Raw genomic sequence first — 12,482 nt, 5'->3', positions numbered from 1 at the left:
CTCTTTACATAAGTCTAACCCCCATTTTTGTCATTTTTCAGGAAAAAGCAACCCCATATGTGTAGTTGAGCTTTCAAATGACAAACTTCAAACTCACACTATCTACAAGACCCTTAATCCAGAGTGGCACAAAGCCTTTACTTTGTAAGTAAAACATCTGGAAAAAAAGAACATCTGCATTTTTTGTCTTTGTTTATATGTTGTGAATAAAAAAGTATATCCTTTTCTTCACATTTCAGTCCAATTAAGGACATTCATGATGTGGTCGAGTTGACTGTCTTTGATGAAAATGGAGACAAAGCCCAAAACTTTTTGGGGAAAGTGGCCATTCCATTACTGAGCGTAAGTGTGGTTTTTACGGTCGGCCATTACATTACTTCTGTGACTAGATGTACATTACTTGCATTTTAATATCTAATGTACACAATATAATTTATGTATCCATTGTTAAAGGTCCAGAATGGGCAGGAGATCTGTCTGTTCTTGAAGAAAGAAGACCTGGGAAGTGTCTCAAAAGGAACTATCACACTGGTGCTGGAGGTCATTTATAACAAAGTAAGTATCTAATGAAATATGTAACGGCTTGTCGGAAAGGTGGCAGCGTACTACAATTTCCAAATATGAGTCATACTACAGTATACGTATATATTTCTCTTTTTTTCCTCAGGTCAGAGCTGGCATCAGAACCTTCAAACCGAAGCAATCAAAACTAACCGAGGAAAATGTGAAGTTCTCCAAAAAGGTTACCTCTATTGACTTTTTGAACAGAATTTAGCAGATGGAACAAAAAAAAAGCTTGCCAGTTTGTTTCTCTCACATCCAAGTAATAATGTTGCCACAACAAAGCCATACATGGTCATAGTTTGGATCGGACATAGTCAAACTAATTACTTTAATTGGCTTTAAACATTTAATTTCACGAGTGTCAAGTCAGGGATTTGCAGCTCCTTCGACCTCATTGCTATGTCATAAACATTATGTCCAGAATCAAACTGCTAACCAGTGTTTTGTTCCAATTATTTCCTATTAGATTCTCGCCCAGAATATATATCGGGTTCGAAAAATCAGCACAGCAGTTCTGTACACGTTACAGTACATTAAAAGCTGTTTTCAATGGGAGAGCACGCAACGGAGTCTAATAGCCTTTCTGGTAAGTCATTGCCTCACGTTAATGAACTCGCTTTGAGCCTTGGGGCGAACAACTTTTGTCCCATTTCACTGCAGCCTTGTTTTTAACTCTTTCGTTTTATGTGAATTAGATGCTCAGGAAAATCTTTGTTTTAGCCGTTTTCTCTTTGCTAGACTTTTCCCATGAAAAAAAAACTAAACAATGGCTGCCTTTCTGTTTGTATCCCATGTGTATGTGATGGATGTGCTTCATCCTTTAAATCAAACCCCACTTGGCTTTCCTTCAGGTCTGAGGACATTAGAGCGTATTTGAAGGGGTGGGGTTTGGGCGTTTGTACATCTGACTTCTTTGCAAAGCCTCCTGACCCCAGGGACGGTGTAAGGAGGATCACAGTCTCAGCTTCCATGGGTGGAGGAGTGACAGTCTACCTCCGAGATTTGAACCTTGTTTAAATGTCTCTGTTTAACTGATTTTAATGAGGGTATGTGATCTAAGGTCCTAAGCTTAAATAATCTTAAATCACCCTGTGAATCCCCCTCCGTACAGCACATGTAATGTCATGATTAAGAGTGTACACTTGCCTTGAAAGCCCTGCCAGCGCCTTGTCAGGGTGAGGAAGCGGTCACAGACAGGGTGTGTGAAGAACTCTCCTTTCACCGCCTCTCTTCTGTCTGCTCTGTCTCAGAGTGACATGCAATTCATACCTGGTGTATTCTATAAGCCCTTCTCACTGATCCTGAGGTGCAAATCCCCCCAGGCAATGGCCAGGCTCAATGTATCACAGCCTTTTAGAACAGGCAGACAGACACACAGTCAGGAAGACGGAGAACAATGCAGGCGATTGTATAAGGATAGAGTGGGAGGGAGGCTACTATCTGGGAAAGAAAGTTAGAGCAAAGAAGGAGGGAGACAGTTCGGTTAGAGTGTGGTCTATGAAGGCAGATAGCGAGAGGCTCGGAGGCAGGGATATGGGCAGGAGGACGGGAGGATAGGCAGGCTGACAGGTGACAGGTCAGCGGGATGGGGGCCATCTTCCTCCACCTATAATTAGATCCTCCGCGGGCGATGGGAGTGTGTGGGGGCACACTCTAATCTTTCATTTCCACTTCAACTCCACCTGCTGTTTAGGACTTGGGCACACAAATAGAGATCTTAGAATGAAGTGAAAAGACTCACACACTCACTAGTTTCATCATCCTGATACCTGTTTTGACTGCAGCGTACAGATATTCCCGTCTTATTTTTTTTGCCGGTTGTACGTCAGCAAGGCTCCCTGTCAGTACGCATGGTGGTCATTTTAGCTGCTTTGTCCTTTTGTTTAGAACTGCTCTTTCTTTTTCTTTTCTTTTTTAACACTAACACCGGCACACTGTTATTGTCTGCTTTTAAAAAAAAAAAAAAAAATCAACCAGAGTAGTCAGAGCAAAGCTTTTGTCTGCGAAGAGCTGCGCTTCTAATAGTGTTAAGTGTCGAAGTTGCACGCTGAGAATTGCCACAGACTGCTGTATATTCATCACCCACCATCAGCAGTCTGAGGGTTCAAGGAGTGAAAAGTTCTTCTCTTCATTGAAGGATTGTATTCTAAGCAAGTGAGCGGCACACGGAAACATATTTCACGTAATTGATAGTAGCAGGGAAAAACTTTGAACTTGTGCTCCCGTTTAGCCGTCGGTGAGGGCAACAACAGGGTCTTCACTGACTGTCATTACAAGCCAAGTGCCACGCCATCATCCACGCTCGTGGCCTTGCCCACTCGAAGGCGAGCCACTCCTCCTCCTCCAAGTCATCATTTGCAATTAAGTTAGTGTTTGGAGCTGTCTAAAGAAGCATGCCACCATGTGCCTTAATGAAAGCAGCTCCCACTCCTATCTTTATATCTTTAGGCAGTGGTAATAAGGTAACTGATTCAGACATTGACAGATGGCCTCTGCTTGCCTCTCAGATGTGCATAATTATACCACTAGTGCCTGCTCTTTTCTACAGTGGCAGGCAGCGCAGGGCTTCTCAGGGTATTGCCAGTAGGAAACGCTGCAGTGGTGGGTCTATCGTTAATATACATTACAATACATTATTTATCAAGCAGGCAGACCAGTCCTACCCTTTTACACCATATACATCCTGTAATGCATTACCGCTGCTGTGGTTTCTACTGGGACTGCGGGACGCTCGTGTAGTGCTTTACCAGGAATACTCAGCCATTATATCACTCAGTCCCACAGGCCAATTTTCTGACCTCCACGCAGCATGCAGTCTACATTTGTATCCTGTTTATGTAGATTTGTGTATGCATTATGAAGTGGTTGTTGGTGTGTGGTGGGTAAGGTATTCAAATTTTGCATGAGGGATCACTGCTCAGGTTCACATATACCAAGTAAGTGAAAAAAAAAAAAACTGTTTTCCTTTTTCCCCCTCAGAGAAGTTTTTTTTTTTTTTTTTTTTCCTGTTCATATCAAGATAACTTTTCCCTCATGAGTGGCATTTAGAAAACTTCACATGGAGGAAGGTTTAAAGATGAGCATTTATTGGAAACCTTGCATGGACTTGAAATATTTGCAGTATTGTTGGTGTTTCCAAGTGCAGGAAGTTACCCGTTTTAAATTGTGCAATCTCATCTGCTGAGTCCATTCTGTTTTAAGTTTCCTTCCGTTTTCAACCAATGGGCAGCAGTTTTAGAAATGTTTCTTTAATTAGGTAACAAAAAAAGAAAAGGAGAAAACTTTTTCTCACGCGTTTAAACAAAGTTTCGGCCAATCCTCATAAACATTTTCATCAGTGAACGGCAATCCAAACAAGAAATTTAGACTTTTTTTTTTCCCTCCACCTTCTTGTTTATGCTAGAGTAATGAGCCTGGGATCTGCGCTTTCAAGAGTTTGACAACAGCATGTTCTTTTCTCTGAGAGAGAGAGAAAATGTGACAGCTAAAATCTTCATAAAATAACCGTCTTTAGATGTGCTTTTCACTAACACTGAGCGAGATGAATGTGCTATACATCAGCAGTGACTGCAGAGGGGTCACCCAGAGTTCTTTGCTGCACACAAGAACAGGACCTGTAGATGGAGCTACAGCACTGCTGGAAAGATGAGTGGAGGCGCTGTGGAGATCGGTTACTTTTCCCAACAGGAGCCATTTGTGGGAACAACTGAGTGAAAGCCTCCATTCTGTGCATTAAACCAAGAGACAAGTTTCCTCAACAAAAAAGTAAAGGAGGGGAAAAAAAAAAAAATCTAAATGAGCATGAATTAGCCAGCCAAATTAATCTGCTTCAGAAGTTTAAAGTTGAGAACAATTTAGATTTAGATGAAATGGAAGGAGAAAAAAAAAAAAAAACAGAAAAAGGATCATTTACACTTGAAAGCTGATTTTGAGCCTTGCTGTCATTAGAGCGCTTTAAGTATTTAAGTAGAATTAATATTTTAACATATGAGGAACCTCATCTGTCAGGAGTTAGACTAGAAAGAAACCTGTATACCTTATGTGAGTATTTGAACCATTTTCTTTTTGACACTGCCAGGTAGCAACCGCTTTAGACATCGTTTGACAGCCTGTGAAATGCTGATTGCCTCACATCATACACTGTAAAGATGGCATTTGATGAATGTTTGATGCGGTGCAGCTGTAAACACACTTGGCAGCTGCTACGGGCACTTTTTTTTTTTTTTTTTTGGGAGAGATGATAGAATTGTCGTCTGCCCAGAGGAGGGCAGAACAGGGTCAGATCTGGCTCCAGAGGTCTCAGGAGACCACCTGTGCCGAGCCACAGCAGTCGGGGCCATTAGCCAGAACAGCAGCCCAGCCGAGATCAAAGCCGTAATCAGACTTGTCATAATTGTTCTTGTTAACACTGTCCCTGAAAATGAGATCCTTTGTGAGTCTTGGATCTGCCCGTTTGTGTTTTTTACTGCAATGCAGTGTGGCCGGGCTTATTGTGAGAACACTGAGAGAACTGTTCATGCCTGTGAATTCTCTCCTTGTTTCTGCTCTTCGTCTCTTTTGTCTCTCTTGGAGAAAAAAGTTAGAGGCCTTAAAGGAGTGGGTTTCTTCAGTCCCGTGGGGGTTGCACTCTCCATCTCCTTGGCTGTGCGAGTTCTCACAGACTGCAAATGTGTTGAGTAGGGAAAAAAAAAAAAAAGATCTGAAATCTATTAATTATTAGATGATGGGCTATGAGTACTTGTGAATGCCTCCCAATTTAACACAGTGTTATTATTTAGCTGCCCTGAATGACTGTGTGTCAGTTGACAGCTCTTTGGGTTGGCTCAATGCTGTGTGTAACCTTGAAACATGTCCCCTTATTAGTGGGATTAATAAGCCTTCTCTGGTGATATTCACTTCATTAGAGCTGTGAAAGTCTCCCCATTTTTACTTGTTAAGGGACATGGATTTCAGATTTGAGAACACATTTGATTTAATTTAAGTGAATCACATTCATTTATTAGTAAGCACTATTAAACAGCATGAAGTAACTTTTAAGTACAAACAAGTGTAAAGCCTTCAGATTTATTAGAGCTGACTGAATAAAAGTGTTGCCTCCCGAGGAGAGGTTTTATCTGTGCATCTGTTGTGCTTGTTCTTGCGCTGGTGCTGTATTTAATGCACGCCTCAGCCTAGATGAAGTATGCTCTGTGTTTAACCCCATTGTGTGCCATATCATAATGACTGCCTTTAACATACTCACCACATTCCTAGTCACAGAGGACACCTCTCCCCAGGCAGCTGAGGCGGCGACCTGTGCGCCCTTGTGTGTGGCTGTTCCGGGGCCGGTCTTGGCCCTGGCGCATTAACGTGCATGTGAGCCGAGCTGACAGGGAGAGAGTCCGTGCCACTCCCTCCCGTCCTCCTCAGGGGAAAAGGCTCACATGGCAGATCTGTCACCCAGGAGGTCGCTCAGTGTTAACGTTCCCGACACGGATTAAACACTAGTGGCCAGTGCCGGAGTGTGGGGTCAGTGTAGCCACTACTGACAGGCACCACTGGGCCCCTGCTGACTGCCCTGCTGCAGTCTCATACTGGTGCTACTCTGGCCCCGGCATGTGTCAGACAGTTGGGGAGACAACCACCAGAGCTGGCCCTGTAAGCAAATGCTAATGTTCTTCTTCGCACGGCTGCTTTTAGTCTCTATCACTAACGCACTGTAAAGCTGGGAAGCATCATCTGAATTATTATCGACCATAGCTTCTGTTGACATTAGTAAAATTGTGGAAAATATACTCACCAAAATTGGACTATTTGGCAGAATTGTTGTTTATTTTAGAGTTTTAGGATTTTTTTTTTTTTTTTTAAAGCGTATGGCTCAGGGTTTATTTCTAAAATGCTGTTTATTTAATTTTTTTTAAGACGTCATTACAGTTGCAAACAAATAGGAAAACACTTGACCAAATAACGCAAGTACAGTCAATGCATCAATGGCACCCTTTTTCAAAATTGAAGTGTAAATTGTGTCACACTCCAAAGTGATTTTTGCCTGCTGAAGAGATGCACTAGATTCCCCCATTTTATTGCTCTCACTTAATATAGTCTCTCGCTCTATTTTCCCCCTCGTCCTCTCAAGTTCTTTCTCCGTCTTTTTCTCTCTTTTTTTCTCTGTCTCTCTCTCTCTCTCTCTCTCTCTCTCTCTCTCCCCAGTCAATAAGACTTGAGCTGAGCATATGTGAAATATTTATTCAGCGTTTGCTCAAAGCGCCATAGCTGCCCACACACTCTACCTGCCCTGAAGAGAAATCTTATCTGTGCTTCCTCTGCCTCCGACACCCCCTGAAAGCCTGTCCCCACACTGGCCCGAGCTCAACACAAATTACATGTCTCATTGCTCTGCGTTTACAGCTACTTTAAAGCCTGCCGCTCCTGTCCCCTACATAAGCCCTCAGCAAGACTCTGTTTCAGCCCGGCTGGAAAAAAAAAAAAAAACCTGCATGAGCTGAGCTGCTGCTAAATGTGCCTTTTGATTCATTATTAAGATATCTTTTTTATTTTAATTGAGGAAGTATTGCAGATTAATTCTATTGCCGTTGATTTTTAACCACAACACCCTCTAATGTTAGGCAGTATTCGTGTTGAAATGTATATTTTCAAGTAAAAATCATTTGAAATGTTTTCTCTTGATTTACTTTTTTTTTGTCATACTGGTACTTAGTAACATCTGCAGATTCTGTCCTTTGTCTTTTTAACAAAAAACAAACAAACAAACAATACAGACAAGCAAACGCATACAAACACAGACCCTGCAGCCTGTAGTCAGTCTTGTTAAACTCTTTTAGTGTATGTTCATGTAATCTGGCATCCGTCCACAGCCCCCATGACTGACCCCCATAATGCTGGCTGGTGCTTTTCTCACTTTGTTTAGCTTTCCAAGTGGAGTGCAACTGAAGAGCGTAGTGAAGATACAGCCAAGATTAAATCTTGTGTGTTTTTTTGATGGTACATGGTACTGAAAATAAGGGTATTCTTTTCAGAAAGAGACCACCTTAAAAATAGTGGAAATGTGCTGAAACATTACATTAATTTAACTCCTCACCAGTATACTGTGATGCGATATGCATATATTAATGGACTGTTGTCTGATGTATTGTTTAAGGAGAGCATTTGGCAGTTTTGCCGTCTGGTGCCATGTCTGCCAATCAGTCGTTTGGGTTGGTAGACTGGGCCATCACCTCTTCTGTTAATCAATTTACAGGATGGTAGAAAGTCTTATAGATAGTGTCTTTGTCCCTTTGTTCCTGTTACGATCCCTTCTCCCTCTCTTGGGAGAGTGTGGGTGGTGGGAGCTGCCATGCTTGCTCAGCTTTAACTTATTTTATTCACACTTTTAATCGCTGAGTGCTTTATTATTAGGTGCTGGATTCTGCTGGCCAGGGGATCTGCATGGGAAGGCGCAGAATGCATTTAGTGGAATCATATTAATGGCACTATAAAACAAATCTGTCAGGCTGTTCTTAACCCTGCTGGCAGAATTGCTCTGCCCGGGGTTGCCCCCTTCTCCAAGCGCTTACAGGTGGCTAAGGAGAGTGCATCTCCATCATCTACTCCACCATGTGCTAATAGTTTTATTAATTCATTCTTTTTTTTTTTTTTTTTTTTTTTTTTCCTCCCGAGGCACCCTGTGCATAATCACACAGACATTTTTCAGCTAAATGGAGTTTGTCAAGGGAGGTTTCCTACAATAGAGGCACTCCTCCAAGACACACATACTAACACTTGTTCAATTACAAGTCGTTTGTTTTCCAATTCTGCCGTGTATACACCTAGATACTCAAGTATATCATTAGTTATTACCTTTCTTGTCTTTGTTTTTTGCTCTATGTCCTGTTTGGTTAAATAAACAATAGTTTTACCTCCCGTACAACATCTTAGCAATGTTGTTTTGCGGAAATTCAAGGTTTCACTTGTCATAAGTAATTTGTTAAGGGAGGGGGGGGGGGGGATCGCTGTCGCTCCCTTAAGACTGAAATGGAGCTCCTCTTATGTGGCAATTAAAATGTAGATTATTTTTTTTAATACAAATTTACACTTACGCCTGAAAGGTTGCACTTTGTCCAACATGTCCTTTAATCACTCAGCAGCTTGCTAATAAAACATAAACCACTTAGTGGGGAATTAGTTCTGTCTCCATTTCACAGAAACTCTGGAGAATGCGAGGAGACAGGGGGAAGGTATAGTCCTGCCTCTGCTCATTACTGCACAAAATCTGATGGCAGAGTCTCAGTCTGAGCACCTGAGTGAAGGAGTCGGAGAGGTTTTTCCCAGATGTTTCTCTCCACCGTTTTTATTAGTGTTAAAATAGCATGTAAATCCTGAACACATGGGCTGACATACCATGAGGGAGGAATTGAGAAGATATTTCTGACAGTTTTGGTTTATACCCTCATTTAAGCACTCAGTTTAGACACAAGGCATTGTATTTCTGTAGGCTTTTATCTTGTCCACTGAGCCAGAACGCGGTGAGCAGAAATTTGCATTAGTGGGCGATTATGAATACCTGTGACAGATTCTTCCTGCCGGCTCCCTGGGTGGAAATGAATTGGCTCCCTCTGTTGACTTGCACAGGAAGACAGAGACCAAGCAATTAGACTTTAGTGGTTAATGTAGCAGCTTTTGCAGGGAGGGCAAGGAGGTTCAACATTCCTGCTGGGCTGCATGTCAGTTTCCAGGCACATTTCCCCTCTTTTCTTCTCCTTTTTTTTATGAGAATACTGGGAATATGACAAGCTACCTGTCCAGCAGCCAGCTGAATTCCTCTGGGGTGAGGAGAGCGTCGCTTTAGAATCCCCTCATGGGAACTGAGGTGACAACACATGACGTAGGTTATTCATAACAGCGAGGGTATGTACTGCACCTTCCTCTGCGCATCATGCATATTCATGGTTTACCTTTTTTTTTTTCTCTTCTTTATCCCCCACCAGCTCTAGTTTGTTGCTGCATATGTAATTCAGATGAACTCTTATATGAAATAACTATAACATGTTGTTCGTTTCTTCAAATCTTGCTCACCCCGCTGTGGTGCCGCATGACGCTTTGGCTCACGTACCGTCTCCCAGGTTACACTAAGAGATTATAGACAGTCAGCGGTGAAGCCTAGGGCAGTTGGGCCAAAGTGTTGTCTGCATTACTCATGGTTCGCCTTCCCCTGGTGGCCATTTGAACCTACGCCTTGTGTGACGATAGGTAGAGTGGCCCCCAGAGCAACATGAACGGACTCTGTACGGTGGCTATGACAGAAGCAGTCTGCTGTTTACAGGCCTGCTACTGGGGCCTTAAGGCCTCAGTGCTTCACATCCTGTCTCAGGCTTAACTCGAACATATTGTTCATACTCGGAGCAGCCTCCAGCCCTTTGAGCTTACACTGTGCTACCATTGTGTTAGTTTAGCTTCGCAGTTACACTCAACATTTGGAATACACTTTGCAATATAAAGAGTAAAAAACAAAGTAGAATCTGAGTTTGAATGGATGCATTCATAAAAGTACAGTTGTGAAACAAAAATGGACCATATGTTGGGTGCATTGGCAAATAATCACATTTATAATAGATATTAAGATTCGCCGTTGCTGTTGGGGGACATTTCTATTTCATCCCTGTCCACCTGCTGGTGTGATCCTCCTCACATAGTCCCGATCATTTCAGTCGGAGACAGACTCATTAGGCTGTCACTAAACGGGTTTAAATGCAGCCGTCCAATTAGTCCTCTGCTGTGAAATGCAGTGGGTGTTGTGCAACGTGCTTAGCACCACTCCTTTACAGAATTATGAGGGATTACTCATTCAGTGTGATCCGTCTTATTTCTAGCAGGGGTCTTGGCTTTTCTCAGTATCATCGCCATGGAGGGGGTAAATGTTGCAACTGCTTCTCCGGTTGCCATATGCGCCTCGTCAGACAGCCTCGCTGCCTCACAATCTAAGAGGATTTGATGTGCTAGTTAAAAGACAGCATACCATGCCTATCCGTGTCATACTTTCTGTTTAGCAGTAAGGCACCCTGCCAGCACAGTGTTCTTGGTGTATATAAATAGGATTTCAAGATATTAAAAGTTGTCTCTGAATGTCTGTTACTTTCAAACCACTAAGAGTAAAATCTGTTGCCATTGGCTATAAATCTCAGAGGATTTACAGTCTGAAGGGCTTTCCATGAGATTTAGGATGTGGTTAAATCCATTATATACTTTGTTTTGGGAGCGGGCACATTCAGATTTGATAGCTGCGCTTTCAAATCTCAGCGTAGTTTGATGCGCTTTGCGTTATACTGTCATGTCCTGTCTCCTCAGATCTTCCTTCTGACGGTGTGGCACTGTGAACTCTTCATGCTGCCCCTGCTCCTGCTTCTACTTCTTGGCTGGCAATACTTCCAGCTCACCATGGGGAAGGCCAGCTCCAACCAAGACCCGGTGAGTGACGAGGACTTTGAACTCTTCAGGACGCACGCTGTTAACGGTGCAAATTAAATCTAGATGATAACCCCACTCTGGTCAAGTCTTGAGAGAATGAATTCCTTTTCATACACATTTTAAAGCACTTTTATAGTCATGGCAATTAAAAGCTCTTACACTTGCATGTGCATTGTAAACTACAGCAGATGTTTTATGAAATGCATCTTACAGTACAGTTAGGTGAAGCAGTATTGTCTTAGGTTCAAAGCTCCTTTAACTAGTTTCTACATTGTTTCATTGGTCCCAATAAAACACCAAGCAATATGGAACACTTCAATTAAATCAGTGTAAATGTATGCATAGCCTTTCATACAGTGTCACCGCATCTGTAAACACAGGACTGTAGTTGTCCATAACACACCACCATCTCCTCTCCATCTACTGTTATGGACATCATGTTTGCCCTACACATGTCTGTGAAGGTTAATGCTGTTCACACTTCCGACTGCCCCCCAATTTCACTGTGTTGTAAGCCTTCTCATCGGTCCAGCCGGGGGCCTGGCCCACTCACACCCCTTCCTCAAAGCATCGTACCCGGCCCCGGTGAATGTGTTTATGGCTGTTGGCAAAGATGCTGTCCCTGGGCAGTGCTGAAGCTGAAGCTCACCCTCGTATCCAGCGTGCAGACCCTCTGTGACCCTCTGGCCGGCAATGACACAGCTCTGTTCCCAGGCAATGTCACAATGTGCACCACATTGGGGTCAGGGATGACTTGATATAAAGTGATCTAGGCAACAGCATCCAAATTAAATGTGTTTCCCCCTCCCTCTCTCTTTTCTGTTTTTCTGTGCTTATGTTGTGGAGAAATGAGATTGCTTTGGTGTGACAGTGCTCTTGTGAGGAAGGCCCTCATTCACCTCTCCTTTTGTGTGAGGTCACCCCTGTGATGCAGTCTCTATGGAAACAAGCCTCTCCCAATAGGGGTGAATGTACTCAAAGAAAATTTCATTACTAGGTGTTTGTTAAAAATGCTCCAGTGCCCACATGTCCCGTCCGTTTGAAATCACCCACTACCCTTTATTTTCTCTCAGGTGAACATAAGCATGGCTGATGACGAGGAGGAGGACGAGAAGGTAATTCATCTTGTCTCTTTCTAGCATTTTAGAGGATAATATGTTTTGGTCAAGGATACTGTAAATACAAAAATATGTTTCAAGGGACTATAAACATGAACTGTTTTCACATTTCACCGTGACATTACTCAAAGCTTGTGTAAAAAAAAAAAGGGGGGGTTGTTTTGACAGATGGGTGAACCTTGCCAACATTTCTTATTGGAGTTTGCAAATTAGTAACCAAGGTTCAATGTTCCTGCGCTGTATGTACAAATTCTTGCTTCAGCAAATATATTTGGGATTCTTAAACAAATGAACCCTTGCTTGTTAGAAAATAGAAAATATTTTACAGAGAGCCATGCAGGTGTTAGTCTTGTTTATTTA

At 42.6% G+C, this 12,482-nt stretch overlaps 1 protein-coding gene across 2 annotated transcripts in view; it reads left to right on the top strand.

The window, feature by feature from the left end:
- The window catches only part of mctp2a (multiple C2 domains, transmembrane 2a), a 33,739-nt gene that overhangs the window by 11,276 nt on the left and 9,981 nt on the right, over positions 1–12,482 (top strand). For both annotated transcript variants that reach the window (XM_079347156.1, XM_079347155.1), the window contains exons 12-18: positions 42–144; positions 240–342; positions 454–555; positions 668–742; positions 1,031–1,150; positions 10,885–11,004; positions 12,078–12,119. In XM_079347156.1, coding sequence (XP_079203282.1) covers positions 42–144; positions 240–342; positions 454–555; positions 668–742; positions 1,031–1,150; positions 10,885–11,004; positions 12,078–12,119 — 665 coding nt within the window. The remainder of the gene's footprint in view (positions 1–41; positions 145–239; positions 343–453; positions 556–667; positions 743–1,030; positions 1,151–10,884; positions 11,005–12,077; positions 12,120–12,482) is intronic.

Source organism: Symphodus melops (genome assembly GCF_947650265.1).
Source record: "Symphodus melops genome assembly, chromosome: 6".
NCBI classification, from domain to species: domain Eukaryota; kingdom Metazoa; phylum Chordata; class Actinopteri; order Labriformes; family Labridae; genus Symphodus; species Symphodus melops.
Note: the sequence above shows the minus strand (reverse complement) of the source record. Positions and strands in the feature narration are given on the sequence as shown.